The 18,777-nt window shown below is 36.9% G+C and overlaps 1 protein-coding gene across 1 annotated transcript; it reads right to left on the bottom strand.

Moving 5' to 3' along the window:
* On the bottom strand, nucleotides 1-17,131 carry LOC135072639 (progestin and adipoQ receptor family member 3). The gene is made up of 7 exons (XM_063966644.1): nucleotides 16,854-17,131; nucleotides 16,005-16,225; nucleotides 13,025-13,181; nucleotides 10,612-10,764; nucleotides 4,708-4,896; nucleotides 3,718-3,786; nucleotides 1-3,258 (listed from the first exon to the last, which is right to left on the bottom strand). The coding sequence occupies exons 1-7, from the start codon at nucleotides 16,923-16,925 to the stop codon at nucleotides 3,094-3,096; spliced, it is 1,026 nt and encodes a 341-aa protein (XP_063822714.1). The 5' UTR covers nucleotides 16,926-17,131; the 3' UTR covers nucleotides 1-3,093.
* Nucleotides 17,132-18,777: the final 1,646 nt, after the last annotated feature.

Raw genomic sequence — 18,777 nt, 5'->3', positions numbered from 1 at the left:
ATCAATAAAATTGTATAATTTCAACCATTTTCATAATAATACCTATAACCCAGTCCCAACACAATATAAAGAATAAAATTTTGTAAGATAAAACAAGTAAAAACAAACGAAATTCGATAAATCACAGATTTAGCAATAATAAATGCAATTAAAACATACTCCAATAACAGAGAAAATGTATATAAGTAACAAGTAAATGAGCAATTAATAAATATATTAAGATATGAAACTACATAATCTTAAACAATATTGTTTATCCTATTAATATTTATCTAGTTCATAAATAGGGTAACTACACTAAGGCAACTTTATTCAAGTCATTTAACTCTCAATTATTTTTATTTAACTATGTTTACACGAGCTATAGAACTTTATAAACGTTTTTCAGTGTCCTAATATGCAGAGCTGCCAGGATATACCGACAAAAACTTCAATTTTCTCAATTCTTGAGACTTTGTGTAACATAGTTTTATTAATACTGTCAGATGTAGCTCGTGTAAACTGTAAGTCCATACAGTAACATTACAATATTTAAGTACGTCTTTGTATTACATATAATGTGGAATAATGTTAACCTATCTACACCATGAAAGAGCCAAGAATAGTATACGTCATAACAAGCCAACTTTGAGCCTTTGGGAGCATCACTTCTGAGCACACAACCCATTTTTTTTCCCTTTAGAATAGTAATAGAGAGAAATCTAACTTCTTGGGTCTTAATTCCACACAGCAACCTCTTAAAACAGTAGACGAAGAAAAAGTGAAGATCACCTTTTATTTTAAAACATCTTTAGCTAAAGATTTTTTGAGCAATACCTACCAAATCAGAACTACGAGTAGAGAAATTTATCGTGGATTAGCGGGGAGTTGCGCCGAATTTTGTCAGTGTGTGCGTGCGCGCCGCATACGTATAGGCGCGCTCACATACAAACCGCGCTCGGTGCGTTTCTATGAAGATAACCTACTCATTTGTATTTACTCTGTACGAGTAGAGCACAAGTACGTTGACACCACTGCATTGGGTCTTAAGACAAGACAATAAGATCCATTTTAGTTTAGAATAATGAATATTAATTCTGAATCTTATTAGATGGCAATAAGGATTAGAATACGCGCATGGTGTTGGCGCATACGTGGTTCATGACGATGACGATCGACGTTTTTGAATTTAGAACGCGCGGCGAGCCGGAGACAGGGTAAAATAGCTATATTATTAATTCATTCTGGATCTTAAGACACTGCAATAAGGTTGATTCTAGCTTAGAATATGCGCTTAGTGTTGGCAAAGACGTTTTTTGATTTTAGAACGCACGGCGAGCGTACTTTAGGACCGCTTGGTTACGCCGCTCACGGCAAGCAATTTACTAATTTTGGATCTTAACACAAGACGATAAGGTTTAGAATATGCGCATAGTATTCGCGCAGCCGTGGTTCATGCAATACTGCACGTACATCATGCCGGAGTTGTGCCAGTAGTACAGCGCTTGTGTCACCACAACTGGTGCGAGTGCATTTGTTTTGGGTCTTAAGAAAAGGCAACAAGACATAGGTTGTCGCGCGACGTTTTTGAAATTGAATTTAGAACGCGCGGCGAGCGTATGTAGTGACGCGCCTACGACAAGCTGAAGTCAAGGTAAAATAGCCGTTATTGGACGAGACATGGATACTAATTTTGAGTCTTAAGACACTGCAATAAGGTCCATTCTAGCTTAGAATATGCGCTTAGTGTTGGCAAAGACGTTTTTTGATTTTAGAACGCACGGCGAGCGTACTTTAGGACCGCTTGGTTACGCCGCTTACGGCAAGCAATTTACTAATTTTGGATCTTAACACAAGGTGATAAGGTTTAGAATATGCGCATAGTATTCGCGCAGCCGTGGTTCATGCGGTACTGCACGTACATCATGCCGGAGTTGTGCCAGTAGTACAGCGCTTGTGGCACCACTACTGGTGCGAGTGCATTTGTTTTGGGTCTTAAGACAAGGCAACAAGACTTAAGTTTGTAATTAGTGTTGTCGCGCGACGTTTTTGAAATTGAATTTTAGAACGCGCGGCGAGCGTAGTGTGACGCGCTTACGACAAGCTGAAGTCAAGGTAAAATAGCCGTTATTGGACGAGACATGGATACTAATTTTGAATCTTAAGCCAAGGTGATAAGGTTTAGAATATGCGCATAGTATTCGCGCAGCCGTGGTTCATGCGGTACTGCACGTACATCATGCCGGAGTTGTGCCAGTAGTACAGCGCGCCCAGCACGAGCACGTGCCACCACTGATGCGAGTGCATTTGTTTTGGGTCTTATTACAATGCAATAAAATTTAAGTTTGCAATTAGTGTTGTCGCGCGACGTTTTTGAATTTGGAACGCGCGGCGAACGTAGTGTGACGCGCCTACGACAAGCTGAAGTCAAGGTAAAATAGCCGTTATTGAACGAGACATTGTTACTAATTTTGAATCTTAAGCCAAGGTGATAAGGTTTAGAATATGCGCATGGTGTTGGCGCAGCCGTGGTTCATGCGGTACTGCACGTACATCATGCCGGAGTTGTGCCAGTAGTACAGCGCTTGTGTCACCACAACTGGTGCGAGTGCATTTGTTTTGGGTACGAGGCAATTAGTGTAATCGCGCGACGTTTTTGAAATTGAATTTAGAACGCGCGGCGAGCGTATGTAGTGACGCGCCTACGACAAGCTGAAGTCAAGGTAAAATAGCCGTTATTGGACGAGACATGGATACTAATTTTGAGTCTTAAGACACTGCAATAAGGTCCATTCTAGCTTAGAATATGCGCATAGTATTCGCGCAGCCGTGGTTCATGCGGTACTGCACGTACATCATGCCGGAGTTGTGCCAGTAGTACAGCGCTTGTATCACCACCACTGGTGCGAGTGCATTTGTTTTGGGTCTTAAGACAAGGCAACAAGACTTAAGTTTGCAATTAGTGTAGTCGCGCGACGTTTTTGAAATTGAATTTAGAACGCGCGGCGAGCGTATGTAGTGACGCGCCTACGACAAGCTGAAGTCAAGGTAAAATAGCCGTTATTGGACGAGACATGGATACTAATTTTGAATCTTAAGCCAAGGTGATAAGGTTTAGAATATGCGCATAGTATTCGCGCAGCCGTGGTTCATGCGGTACTGCACGTACATCATGCCGGAGTTGTGCCAGTAGTACAGCGCGCCCAGCACGAGCACGTGCCACCACTGGTGCGAGTGCCCGATGTAGTCGACTTGCCCCGGGAACCAGCGCTCTGGCACCTGTGGAAAATTACTTTTAAAGTTAACGAGATAAAGTCCGTTATTGTGTAGCCTGCTTTATGGTGTAGATTCATGACGTTTATATCAAACAAAAGAAATTATAAAATTTTTTTGGCGTTAAGAGTCAACTCTCGATCTTCGAGTGGTTCCGTTCGTTTGTTTCCTACATTAGGCAGTTCGAATTTTTCAAATTATTTTAAAAAATTAGATGTATTATAAAGTACTTAAATCAAAGTAAAATGTGAAATTGGACTGGAAATAAAATACAAATACAGGCTTTAACTTTTTATGGAATTAGGCGAGTGTGACGTCACGTAACACGCGCCCTTACTAACTATAATAGTATGGGATGTTGTGTATAGTTTTATTAACGTGTTTAATGACGTCACAGGATTTCAAATATTTAGAGACTGAGATTTTTTTAAAGCACTGAACGATAAACATAAATTGATTACTTACCTTGAAGGCATATATCACGAAAGCTGTCCCACTTATGATGTACATCCCTATAACTCTAGGGAAGAACATCTGAAATGTAAAAAAAAAAACATTTTAGTAACAGTTAAATAATTTAAAAACGTCTTAAAAAATGTATTTTTCACTCTCAGTAAAAGGCACTGCTACGCTCCTTAAAATGACTCGTCTTAAAACCTTAGCACCCTCATTCGTTCGATTTGATCATAATGAGGGCTATCATTTTTATACAACAGTTGCATAGTTGGCACCACTGGCGAGTCTGAAATTTACTCTACAGTGGCGCCATCTTGAATGCAAGTGCGATAGTCCTCCTACCATTTCAGATTGTTACATTACATCCTACCTACCATTGCAGTTGGCGCCACTAGAAAAATTATGACAGTACTCTACCTTATGGCGCCATCTTGAATGCAAGTGCGATAGTCCTCCTACCATTTCAGATTGTTACATCCTACCTACCATTGCAGTTGGCGCCACTAGAAAAATTATGACAGTACTCTACAATGGCGCCAACTGTGGGCTAAGTTTGAGTTTAGATCAAACTTTCTCACTAGTGAGCGCGTTAAAAATATGTATGAAAATTTTAGTTCTTGAACGTTTCCGCAAGGGGCGCTGTACAATCCGTCATACATTTAATTATTTTTTTTAGTGCGTTTGATGTGAACTCACACTAGGCCCTCTGATGAGCACTAAAACGATAGCCCAATGAGGGCTCTTGTCACTTGAGCATGCGCAGGCAAATGAGCGGCTCATTTGGCCGAGCCACTCAAGACGATGGAGATGCCTTAACACTCAGCACTCAGAACGAGATTTAACGGGACTATTACTATAACGACAATTTTCAGGATTTATTTAACCATCTCACTTGGATAATAATTATTATTGACAGGATTACTACCATGTACCTTAGCAATCCCGTCAATAATTATTATTATGTTAGTGACCATGAAAGTTTAAAACAATATATCTCACCTGGACCATAGGATTCTCAAATCCTCCCATAGCATAAGTCCAGTGCAGCGTAGGCAGCACGCCATAGGCGGCCCATCCTATGAACACGCACATCTTCACCAAGTAAGGCACATTCAGTCGCGGGATCTGAAGCACCATCGCCAGGATGAAGATCAGCGTCACTGATGTCAAGTAAAAGGTTTTCAGCTCCTGGAATACAGAGAATAGACGTGTTGAAACCACCAATCAATTGACGTACTTTTTAAAACTGTCAAAACGAAAATCTCCCATAGAGTTTGACGTCACTATTTTGTCAACGCAATTAAACTACTTTTTTCAATTACAACGCAACCAAAAATCTTAATTTACAGGTAATTTCAAATTAATTAAGTTTTAAAGACCAGAATGAAGTGTCTTTTTAGAAAAGTTGTGATTTCGAATTATTGGAGAATGGTGTCAAACTGTCCATTTTAAGTTAAATTTTGGGCTCGAAGCGCTGGTAGGGTAAAATGATTATGAGCTCCATAAGAGCAAAATGTAGTACATTATAACTCAATGAGCAAAATTTAGATTTTTTATTAGTCTTTTTTTAATATTGAACGATTCGTAACTATTTTTAATAATCATCATTATCAACAGCCCTTTACAGTCCACTCCTGGACTATGAGCCACCTTCAGCAGGCAGGCGTGTTGGATATCGCAGTTTTAAAAGATTAATGTTTATCAGAAAGCGATGCTGCCCGTTCTCTGTTTTATGTGTAGTCCTTATTTAATAATTTTTAATAGTCCATGCAAATAACGGAATTTTGACTTTGAATTACACATGTTTGCAATACATAGTAATTTCGTGGGCTGCTGATAAGGAATTTCTATTTCAACAACTTGGTAAAATGTAGTTTTATAGCATGTATGTAATAAAGTAGGTACGCCACGCTTAGATCGTTTTTAGTTATAAAGTTAGGGCATTCATGAGACCAGATGATTAAAACATTTTCCTGATTGATGTAATTAATATTAGCGCTGTTTATTTACTCAAGAAAGTGAAAAAATACACAAAAAACTATATTTTATCAATAAAGTTATTCGACATTCTTTTTCATGCAGGTAAAGTAAAATTACGAGTCCTCTATATTTGCAAGAAGGCCTTCGAACATCGATTGTGAAATTGTCTAACATTATTGCTGAACTGGAAAGTCTTGTTGAAATAGTCAAGTAAGTACCTACATGTACCTTCCTGCTAGTAAAAACCACACTGGGTTGATACAATGTTATTTAAAACAGCCATGTCAGTTTTATGTGTTGAACATTAAAATAAAACTCTTTAAATGTAAAGTAACAATTTTTTTATTGAACAGCGAACTAAAAAATTAACGGGTCTTAAGATTAAATAGTCTGGGAAATTATTATATTTTAAAAGACTCAGATCCCGTGCCCTCTTTGTAACATTGCTTCTTACCTAGTAGGTAGGTACACAATTAAACTAAATCCAATCAAGTGAGCAAACTGCTGTGTCAAGTACACAGTTTCATGTGGTGCAGCAGTACTAATTGAATAAAGAAATGTAATGCGTACCACGTGCTAAGGTCAGTGTCGCTTCATTTCGTAATGTTTGTCATCGAGCTGCGTGCACGCATACTGATTGATCGCATCGATTAACAGTTTAAACCTCTATTAAGAAACCCAGAACTTCGAAGGTCTAGTGGTCTGGGCTGGGATCTTTCCTTCGACCCAAATGGGCTTGCTCGATTGTGGTTAGGATTTAAGGATTAATGTTGAAGAAATAATCCACTCGGCCGGTTAAGATGAAGTCGCGGGTTTATGAGATACTAGCTTTCCGCCCGCGGCTTCGCCCTCGTGGAATTTTGTCTGTCACAGAAAAACTTTATCGCGCGCGTCCCTGTTTCAAAAACCGGGATAAAATCTATCCTATGTCCTTTCCCGGGACTCAAACTATCTCTATGCCAAATTTCATCAAAATCGGTTCAGTGGTTTAGGCGTGAAAGAGATACAGACAGTTACTTTCGCATTTATAATATTAGTATAGATTTGTCAATTGTTTCAAAGAAAAAGTTTATAAACAAGATGTAAAAGAAACTTATTAGATACGGAATGAAGTGATTCTGGTGCTCTAATAAAACTATTTTTTGTAGAACAATATTATCTCATCAATGTTCACTTCCCTACCGTTTTATTAATCTAAGTCCCTACCACGATTCCAAAGAGCTCATAACTATTGAAATTATTGTAATAAGTAATTAAAATTTTAATTCGTTATCTCATGGTCAGAAAACTGCGTAAAAATTAGCACAGTTTTGTTTATAATCCACAAATTATCTTTATCTAATCGACTAGTTTATCGCATTGGACGTTTGCATTCAGGTAAAGATAACAAGTAATGAAAGGATACATGAAGGCCTGGCTTATTAACATGCGATCAATAGATCGCTGACCATGGCCTTGCTGTCTTCGATTACAAAATTGCTATCGTTAAATGCATTCCTAAAATTTAATCGATTGCACATTTGGAATCGATTTGGACGGACACGGAGACTTTTTGCGACAGATTGAAACCCACGCGGACAAAGCCGCAAGGAGTAGGTAGAAAGAAACTACTTTCACCATGTATTTTTTACGTACTAAGTATATGTGGCGAAATTGCGAGGTTGATCAATCAGAAGCTTAAAGAAAATTAAAATGCTAAAAAGAGTTTGAAATGTTAAACAATTATACGGTAAAGTTTCATCAAATCCGTTCGGTAGTATTTGCGTGAAAGAAGAACAAACATCTATCCACCATCCTAAAAACTTTCACATTTTTATAATATTGTTGGATTCTGGTTAACAAATAAATTACTAAATCATTAAAAGGCTGAAATTGCATGTTACAGAAATAAAAAAACCGATTAAAAAAAAGCTAACTCTACAAAACTGCCAAAAATAAATTTGGAGTTACAAAGGTCAGTTTCTAAAAATACTTATACCTACTTAATTCGCCAAATGACTAGCCCGACAAGTCTCTACATCGGACTTTACTATTAACTATAGTTTGTGTCCGTTACGCCGGTAAACCGGTTTTGAAAGAAAACTACATGTCGTCATTCAACAGACAAGAATTGATTCGGGTGAGGGGCAATGTCAGATGCGCCGGCGCAGCTAAGTGAAAGTCCCCTGTTAAAGCAGGGCTACTCCAAAACGCTGTTTACGTAGTGTCGAGTCTATCCGTCACCGTCGCTCATACCGCCATCTCGCTTTGCGTGAGAGGGATAGCAACATTCGAAACTTCATAGCGTTTTTCGGAGTAACCCCGCAGATTGGCACACTGCGTTAATGGAAGGGCTATAAAGGCTGCCGTTAGATTCACTGTTATAACTATGTTTTACGTAAAATTTACATTCTTTGGAAAGTATTGTGGTTTAGACAAAGTAGAGTAGTGGTCCTACTATCCACGTGGATGTCGTAAAGGAAGATTAAGGGACAAATATGGGAACATCTGTCTTCCCATCCCCAATCTGGGAAATGTAGGTCAAATCCTGTCTTTAGGTGTCTAGACTTTGATTGATATGACAGACCTTAGGGTCGTTCGTGCGTATAAGTAATAAAGCGTCGAAAAAAATGACTTTTATAGTACATACAATAAAATTAATAAAAAGTATTCCGATCATATTGATCTATTAATAAAGTTAGGAAAAAATTGAATTGTTTGACAAGTTATCACACAAATAGGTACCTGGGTATTTCGTCTGTAAGTAAAGATGTAATTAAAAAGAAAGCAATTAATTACATTGGACAAATAATTAAACTTAATCAGCAAGAAAGTAAAATATTTTTACATAAAATAGGCGCACGAAACGTAACCGGTAAGTAACAATTTTTATACTTTCTCTTGCGACTAAAAAGCCTACAGTTAAGTAAATAAAAGAATAACATGACAAAAGAATTGCAAGTAAAGTTTGTCGACATTTGTTTGTTGATAACGTGTTTCTAATTAATTCGTTAATTAATATTGAATATTGTAGGCATATTTTGCATAATTATTATGTAATGATGGGAACAAAAACAGGAAACGATATTATAAATCTATTATGTTGATTAAAAGTATACCCATATCGACTTGCAGTCTGGATAATATCTTCTTAAGTTAATGGCCAGATATGGGATAAATTGGTCCAACTCAAAATGTATTTGCAAATCTCTTTCGTATTACAAATATTTGGACGCAAGTAACACAAATCTATACTAATATTATAAATGCGAAAGTAGGTAACTCTGTCTGTCTGTCTTGCTTTCACGCCTAAACCACTGAACCGATTTTGATGAAATTTGGCATAGATATAGTTTGAGTCCCGGGAAAGTACATAGGATAGTTTTTATCCCGGTTTTTTAAACAGGGGCGCCGCGATAAAGTTTTTCTGTGACAGACAAATTTCCACGCGGGCGAAGCCGCGGGCGGAAAGCTAGTAACTATAAATAATTAATCTACTTCAATATAGACCACCCATGTGAATCCATTCATCCTACTCAGCGTGCCACTACTACTTAATTAAGTGTGGCCTAATGTGGCCCTTTGACATTTCGGACGACATTAGGTACTCTTGCTAATGCCACTACGTACTCGTAAGTTCTAGAAGATTACGAGTGATGACCATATTAATCCATGGTTTATTGTCATATCATAATTTATGCAATATTCATTTGAGATAATGACAATGTAGAGTTTATAATAGTGTTTATCACAGATATACTTAGATATTATGTTAGGTTCTTTTCTTTTCCAAAATTCGATGGTAGTTTGTGAGCGCATTTGTTTTGAGACGGTACCTTAGCGATTTTTGTACCTAGTTGACTTTGAAATATGTAGAGACGCAATAAAATGGCATTTAACATTTAATTCTATTGACATTAAATGTATTATCAAATATTAATGGATTATCCGGTAGTTTTACATATTTATGCATGATCTAATTGCAGTTGTAAACGTCCTCATTTATTACCCTTTCCGTATAACCAAGTTTCTGAGCAAATTCTTAAGCAGAATTATAAATTCAGAGAGTATCGTGATTGCAGAGAAACTAACCGTTCCATACTCAACGTGGCCACATACCGCGAAGATTATCTATCGCAAGCGCAATACTGGCGTGTATAGTACTTACATAATGACAGCCTCCCTAGCCTAGACTAGTGGGAAATCGTGACAGTTGTAATTTTGAAAGGCGTTAGCTCCGGCGTTTTTTGTATGGCGTTAGTATAGTACCTAACAGTTACTTCGCTCCGAGAAGGTATTCGTTTTTCGGAGCGACCAGTGTAATATGATATCACTGTAATAGGTGCTACTTACACCCATATTCACAAACGATGCTTGCTTAAGAGAAGCAGCAACGCTATGCGAAGTCGAACGCACAGCGTCGAATAGAGCTCTATAATTGATACGTGTCACTCCACCACTCAAGGTTTTTGAGTGAGAGACCTCATAGTAATGTTTGTGAATACGGGTGTTAGTCTGTTATGCTTTAAAGCGTAAACCAATTTGGTATAGAGATAGTTTGTGAACCAAGAAATAACATACGCCCGTATTCACAAACGATGTTTGCTTAAATAAAGCAGCAAATCGAACGAACAGCGCTGAATAGAGCTCTGTGATTGGTTCATGTGTCACCCTGTGCGTCCACGCGCACTTTGAGACCTCAAGTCATAGTTATGTTTGTGAATACGGGCGATAGGATGTTTACATCCTTATATAGGTTTTGGAAACACGCGTGTTCCGCGTGTATCGTGTCTTTCTATGACGAACCGAAACACGCGAGAGAAGTCGCTGGCAGTTTCTATGCGCAAGCGCAATACCGTTTTCGTTACCTTATTTTAATTGAAACTTAAACCTTATTACGACGGCATAAAGTCATCTATATTGTAGACATGTGACTGTACTTACAGAATGACACCAGAATGCGTAGTAGACCCCCGAGGTGTATATCGCAAGCAATGATAGCGCGATCCCGAAGAGGTCGTACATTAGGAACGTATTGTAATCGTTCTCGGAACGACACGAAAACGTGTGGTAGAGAGCCGATAGAGCCATGCATATCTGAAACAACAAAATGAATTTATTATACATCCACCAATATTATAACCAGTGGACATCATTTGGCTGAAACCATCTGCCCCTTCCAAGCCATCATTCTAGGAGGCATGTGTTCACCAATGCAATGGACGACTTGTGGCTGAATTAAATGTTAGGCATGCGAAGAGAACTCACTATGTAGGTACATAGAAAGGTTTCTATACCTTTTCACGCCTAAACTTCTGAACCATCTTGGACCTTGGAGAAGGAGATGAGCTACTAGGTACCGTAGAGTAACCTACCGTTTCGTGTGTCGTACCTTAGGTAAACTAAAACATGAAATGAAGATAAAAGTTTTTATGGGAATTTAATCTCATATTAGCCATGAAAACTCATTATTTATCAAGCTTTAGGTAAAGATTTTTGAACTTTCTGTGACAGACCAAAATTCAGGCGATCCCGCTGGTAAAAGGTAGTATGCAAAGATATTGTCTTTTCGCATAAACAGTGCTCAAAACAACTTTCATTTCTTTCTTTGGTCAGCCGCACTAACTTTAAAAAATCAAACTCAGTAGAATAGAAACATTAGAAACCTTTCTATTTATAAACAACCATGCTGAATATTACATACTAAAGTAGTACCTATTTTAAAATGAATTTCATCTAGCATAAATCAAAGTCTAAAATTGTGTGTCAAATGTTCTTAGAAATTATATGATGTCTCGTACGTTGAATGAAGTTCAATAGCAGTGAAAGCAAGGACTTGACATTTCTCACAACGAAAGCGAATGTTAAGCTTAGCACTGGCAACTTATTATGCAGGTGTATATTTTTTTATCAACGAGGAAGCCGCCTATATCACACCTGCCGGGCAAGGATGCGCGCCGTGATAAAATCTTATCGATGATTTTAGACGACAAGTATGGGCTTATCACATAAAATCGATAAAAAATGGCGTAATAAACGCTTATTGCGACGCGCATCGATGCTATTTTGCAACTAAAAATTTAAAATGTCAGATGTGCTGTCCACTTCACGTTAGCTATCGAAACTTTGGTAGACCTAACTGTGGAACAACTATTAAAAGAAAAGTTTTTGTACTTTACAAATGACAACTTTCTTTCTTTGTTCTACACTGCGCCATCCAGTTCCAAACTAAGCAAAGTTAAAAATAACTTCACTGTGTCCATTCTTAATAATATCCCATTTACATTATTGTTGTAATCATTAGTAGGTCAAGCGCATTATTACACATCTAGGAATTTATGACATACCTTCTTCAAACAATTTAAGTAAGCCGGTTACGAAAATTACATAACATGCAAACAGAGTGGAAGTCAAGGACGCAAGTTGTAAATACAAACCTTAAACACGATCTTAAATAATCTTAATAGTAAAGGTTTAAGACTAAAACTCTGTCAAAGTTAAAGTTAAGTTCTAGAACCAGTTTCACTGTTCTACAGCTAACTGCTTACCTAGAGATAATAAATAATAATTGTATTAATCCATACTGCTTAGAAAACAAGCATCTCTCGTATTTGTCAACAAAAAATACAAAAAAGTGGAGAACTTTCAGATAGGATAGAGACAAAATAATTCTACAGCACTTCTAAAATGGTGTGCAGCATTTATGTTACATTGTATAGAGCTAGAAGTGTAAGCAATTATAACTATGGCACAATTACTGTAGGTTAAAGGGTATGTACCTGAATATTTGCTATACTTAGATATATGCAAAATGGCACATTTCTAGGTGGCAACAATCAGCATCGATGGTCATTAAAATTGTTTTAAATTATACTTTCACTGAGGAAAGCAGGTCGGTCATCCGAGCGCAGACTTTCGAAGTGTGGACCAATGGTGGTCCCGCTCATTTCATAACAGACACGTCACTTTGTTGCGCTACAGTGACGGCTAAATATGGTATATGGTTGGAGAATACGTCTTCTAACACTGTTAGACTTTGTGATAAGTTTGAGGCAAAATAAATAGCACCTATGTATGGTTTATCTTACGCAATTCTCACATATCTCTTATGGACTGTTGTGAACCTTGTTTAAAGGATAAAAGTAGAAACTGTTCTTTTTTGGCCTTTATGTAAATAAAATGATGCCTACTTAATGGTAGGTATTTTTAGGCAATTAACTATTAAGCATGAAGAGCTGTCCATCTTTAATCAGCCGGGCTATGATTCACGAGATTGTAAATCCTACAAAGCAAAACCTAAGAAGGAGGTATTTCTTTTGTCAAAGCTTACATACGAAGTAGAATTCAGTCTTCTTACCAGAAAACAAGAAAACAGTATCCCAGCTACAATCTTGTCTGTGACCGTGGCGTGGATGTTGATGATGACGAGATCGTTGATGGTGAGGAACAGCAGCAAGAAGAAGCCGAATATGTGCGTCCATATGTTCATCGTCTCGTTCGTCCACCAGAATATGCTGCAAGAAATGTATCAGAAAGGCTGGTTTTAGTGTCACGTCCGGTGCGGACCCGCTCCGCACGGCCAATCTGTATAAACTTCTAGGGAGCGTTTTAGAGTAATGCGGTCCGGAGGAACCGCTCGCTCCCTAGCAGTTCATACAGATCGGCTGTGCGGAGCGATCCGCACTGACAGTCCGCGTGTTACTAAAACCAGCCTAAGTCATGGGCCAATGCTGGATCTCACAAAATGGAGATACGCCCGTATTCTTAAACGTTACTATGAGGTCTCACAATGCGCGTGGACGCACAGGGTGACACACGAACCAATCACAGAGCTCTATTCAAAGCTGTGCGTTCGATTTGCTACTTCACTTAAGCAAGCATCGTTTGTGAATACGGGCGAGTGTTTTTGCTATGCCTTTGTAGTTAACAACGGTTTCTGTGACTGCATTGTTAGTTTAGGTTTAGGCTTTTCGGGAATTTTCTTTTTAACTAATAAATTCTCATTATATTGATTTTTTTGTAGTAGAAAAATGTTGGACTTCTAAAATGTAGAGCATCATAAAATAATAAGGAGCAGATTTAGAGCATTTCAACATTATTATAAGTATGGGAGAACATTAAAAATGTATTTTCTTAGAATATTTTTTTTTTTTTTTTTTTTTTATGCTTGCCAAGGCAGGTATTTGACCGCAATCGCACCTGGTGTTAAGTGAGATGCAGTCTAGGATGGTACATATCTGCCCTGTAAGTGCCTATTCACTCTCGCCTTGAAAACGCCCGGATTATAGTGTTCAGGAAATACAGCAGCAGGCAGCGAATTCCAGTCCCTAGCTGTTCGCATTATAAAGGAGTCGTCGAAACGCTTAGTGCGAGCTGGTGGAATGTCGACAATGTAGGGATGGTACGCTAGCCTGCGTCTGGTTCCCCGGTGATGGAAAGGGGCTGGTGTATATAAAACCACTTTACTCTTTTATAAGAAAGAATGTCCACAATTATTAATGTGTTCGTTGGGTTTATAAATTAATATCGTGTTAACAAAGAAAAACAAAAGGACATCTAATAAAATCATTAATCATTTCATGCGTAGAGGTGCATTGCTGAACATAATGCTGTGTTATTGATTCTCAGCGAAACTGTTACGACTGCACGTTGCAGCTTTGGACGTAGGTATAGTACCTATGTGTTATAGTATTCGTGTTTTTTATACAACTCGTAAAGGAAAACCACTACGCAAACACAGGGTGTTCTCATTCCAATGATGTTGTCATTTCCTTACATAAAGGCACCTAGAACTTTAATTATCATGTTCTAGAAAGTGAGACATTAGGAAATCTGTATACGCACACTAATTCATATGTGTGTATTACACACAACACCAATGTGTAAGTATCGGTGTTACACGGTGATATACTGTAACATAATTATTCCGTTACACTCCAAATACGCCATTTCAGTATGCTCGAAGGTACTAATGAAGTTCACTATAAGTATCATAGAGGTTTCGCGATCGTTTTTTTCCACTAGAATTGAAATTATAGCGTTCCAATCGAGAACCATCTATCTTTACAAAAGTGCATTTGATGATGGAGACACGTCAAGGATAGATAGATCTACAATCTAATTACTAGATGCAGCAATACCTAGTTAAAGTCTTGCTCAAGCAAATATCGTTCGCATGAACTTAGAAAAGTACTTAGTCTAATTAAGGCCCAGAGTTGACCGAGGATAGAGTGAGAAGATCAGGCGTTCTACGTTCCCGCCTGCAATGGGGAGCCTAAATTAAGAGCACTTAAGCCCGTTTTCACCATAATCCCAAATTTTTAAGTGACCCCCATGAAAACAAAAGTCCTGTGGATGATGTCAAAAGGGGCGACGAAATAAAAACCGGCTTCTAGGTATCTTGAACGAGAAAACTGTAGCTGTTTATGCAGGTAGCTGTTTAATAAACGATATTAGTACCTACATCATGTATAAATCTATGAATCAGTAGATTCAAGATAATCTGGTCTACCTATTCAATCAAATGCTTGAATCTATTTAGAAATTTCAAATTCAACTGTTATTACTAATTATAATTACAGTGATAAATAATAGACTTGAAAGCTCGCTAAATAGGTACCTATGTACACAAAAACGGCATAATCGCAGGCCAATTAGAATACATATTACGTGCGTAATATGTACGTAATCACATAGCTTGGAAAATAATATTATTATTAACAGTAATTTGTGACTTAGCCAATGCCCTAACAATAGAGGTGGAAGACTTTACATAATTACAGCTATTTATGTAACAACATTATTTTAAAAAAACTTATATTTGTGACATCATTCTTAGTAAATGCAAGTAAGGCTGTAGTAATTGTCACAATAACATCCACCTGTATGCGTAATTGTAAATTTTAAATTTCTATTTTGTTTGACAATTTGCAATTCTTCATTTGTTTTGCTTAATTACTAAAATCATTAAAGAAAGCTTCACCAACTCTAAAATGTTTCTTTGTTGGTTTAATTCAATAAGAATAATATTACTCTACATGGTGGAATTTTGTAATGCCACCTGGAGGGAAAGTACTCTTAATATTATAGATAGAAAATTTTACTCAAGAAAACATTCCTTTATTTTTGAAAAGAAATAGAAATGCATTCAAAGATATTGTACCCTGTATATTTAACACAGGCTATCAACCCTTGAACCCGTAATAATATTTTAGCAAGTTTTGTTGCATCAGCTCTATACATTATAATTATTTCCACCTCTCATTCCACCGCTGCAACTCCTGTAACACCAAGATAAAGCTTGAAAGCCTTAAAGACATTAAAAAAAGTAAACTTACCTTTCCCAGCATAGTTTTGTAGGTAACAATTTTCTATATCCATCCCGGATGAAGGGATTGTGTTGCAGGTAATACGGAGCTTGCTCGTACTTGAGAAGCTGTCTATAGTTGAGGTACTCCAGGTCCTCTTTTGTCAAGTTATTGTTGTCTTCCAGTTTTTTACCCCGTCGGAGGAGTGTGCTGCCTGCACAAAACTGTTCTGGACTGCATTCATCTTCTACCTGTGGGAAAAATAGCTTGGTTAAGCATTTATTTGTTGTTTCTTTCTAAAGAACATAAAATATTTGGGTAATTAATTGATGACATTATTAATTATACAGGTCCATAAAAGATTACTTTATTTGACTATTCAGTATGGTTTTCTATTATGGTTTAAGAAGAAAGAAAGTAAAAAGTTAATGAATGTAAGTTATCAAGATAAATAAAACACAAAAAAGACAGACCTATTGTTCTACAAATCTCATTATTTTATGGTTCTACCAGCTCTTTAACACATTATTCTAGCAAATGCTTAAGCTTAATATACACATTTAATTGTGTACAGTAATTTAAATAAAATCTTTTAGGCAATGACAAGGTCTCTTCTGACTGCAATCACCTGGCAGTTATGGAAAAACCCATCTTCATAAAAAGATGGGCTAGGCCCCATATTACCTACTCAATATTTATAAGATTTAAAGCTGAGGAGTGATAGTGAACAACCAGAACAACAATCTCTTCTTACAGCTGACCTACATCATGTACCATGTAGGCTACATGGAATTAGTGTCATACTGGTAAAATACTGCAACATAATGTATTTCTTTATGCAGTACACTAGGTAACTAATAACAAAGGATAATTACTTACTTTTTCTATAGGCATAAACTGTACAGTCTCCGCTTGGCATTCACTAACTTTTTTGGTCATAGTTAGACTCATTTTAAAATTTTTGGAACTATTAATTCTGTTTTAACCACAATTAATTTAAACTTTAATACATCTTTTCGTTATATTACAGCTTCTCATCAGAGCATTTCACATTATTTTATAAATTAAAGTTAATAATAACAATTGAAAATCACAGCACCATTTACTTTTCGAATATTCGACACCCACAAAAACCACCACTGACGTCGTACCTCATTGACAGAAAAAGCAAAACTGTTTTTTTTTTTTCAACAAAACAAAACGTCAACGTCATTAATGAATGTCATGTTTTTTTTTAATGCAAGTTTACGGCTTCGGATTTCATGCATACAGCCAATTTTTTTTTTTGTAAAATAAATGAAAATATATAACTGCATGCATGAAATAATGTTAAATGATATTGAATTAGGTAGATTTCCTTAGGCCTTAGTTTATTTCAGTTATGATGTAGCGCTTTGAATTTTCATTAAAGCTTATCATACTTAGTTGAAATAACTAAAATCAAGGTGAAGAAAGAGAACACTTCTAATCTGGGCCCCGATTACGCTAAAAATTATCATCTTCAACGTGCCCGGACGTCAGCTATTTTGACAAATCCGTATCGCAGAATCGAAGAAATCTAAGAAGCACGTCTGAGCCCCGATTACGGTAACTTTTATAACGTCTACAATCCAGACGCGTTTCTGATTCTGCGATACGATTGGTCAAAACAACTGACGTACGCTGTTGAACGACCAATCGTATCGCAGAATCGAGAAGCGTGTCTGGATTGTTGACGTTAAAAATTACCGTAATCGGGGCTCTGTATTGGAGACGTTAAAAATTAGCGTAATCGGGGCACTGATAGCCAATGTTATACTGATGGCAATAGTTACCCAGATTGACCGTAATAGTTGGATATACAAATTTTACAAAATGAAACACAACAGCTGAAAAATCACTCTTAACTTTCCCGCCAGGAAGTTATGCGACGGAACCAAAACCAAACCAACGACAACAATTAGTTTCCTAATAGTGTAGAGTGTCGTGTCTTGGAATTAAACATTTTTTTAAATACTTTAATTAATTTTTTGTAAGCTAATTTTCCTACTAATATTGACAATGCGAAAGTTTGGTGGATGTCTGGATGTTTGTTACTCTTTCACGCAAAAACTACAGAACAGATTTTGATGAAACTTTACAGTATTATTGTTTATAACCCAGAACAGAATAACATATAGGCATAGTAGAGGAATTAGTCGTTAATTCCTCTATGCATATAGGCTATAATTTATGACAAACTAAATTTCACGCGGGTGAAGCCGCGGGCAAAAACTAGTACTTACGTACTTCTCTTCTTAGATAATGTTTTTTTAGCAATAAATAGGCTTTAGGATTTAGGCTAGGTACGTGGTTGTATTTTATGAGAAACATGAAAACAAAATAGTTACTTTATGGTTATACTGGACTAAATTTTATATCTGTCTATCCCATCCCATGGAGGTACTTCTATCTATCCTACACATAGAGGAATTTATTCTAAGTTATCTACTATCATAAAAACATTAATATTTCACATACATACCATTAAGATAAATATGGCTTTATTATTAGATAAACGTAGTACTTTTTTCTTTATTGTAATAATTCATTAATAATTTATTCCAGTTTAAAAATCCTCATTACTTACACAGATCATTCTGTAGTACACAGACTGTTCCTACCTCATCTAACACACCATTATTTTAATGTGTTTCTAGAATTTTGTAAAAGATCTTTTCCATGATTTACTTGACCCACATTACCTGGGGAAGTTTCAAATTGCAAAAATGTGCGTGAAAATAGCTATTGTACCTACTTTATCCAAAAATAGCGCCTCATACAT

The sequence above is a fragment of the Ostrinia nubilalis genome, chromosome 6 (genome assembly GCF_963855985.1).
Source record: "Ostrinia nubilalis chromosome 6, ilOstNubi1.1, whole genome shotgun sequence".
Lineage (NCBI taxonomy): Eukaryota > Metazoa > Arthropoda > Insecta > Lepidoptera > Crambidae > Ostrinia > Ostrinia nubilalis.
The sequence above is the reverse complement of the archived record's forward strand: the minus strand, read 5'-3'. Positions and strand labels throughout refer to the sequence as shown.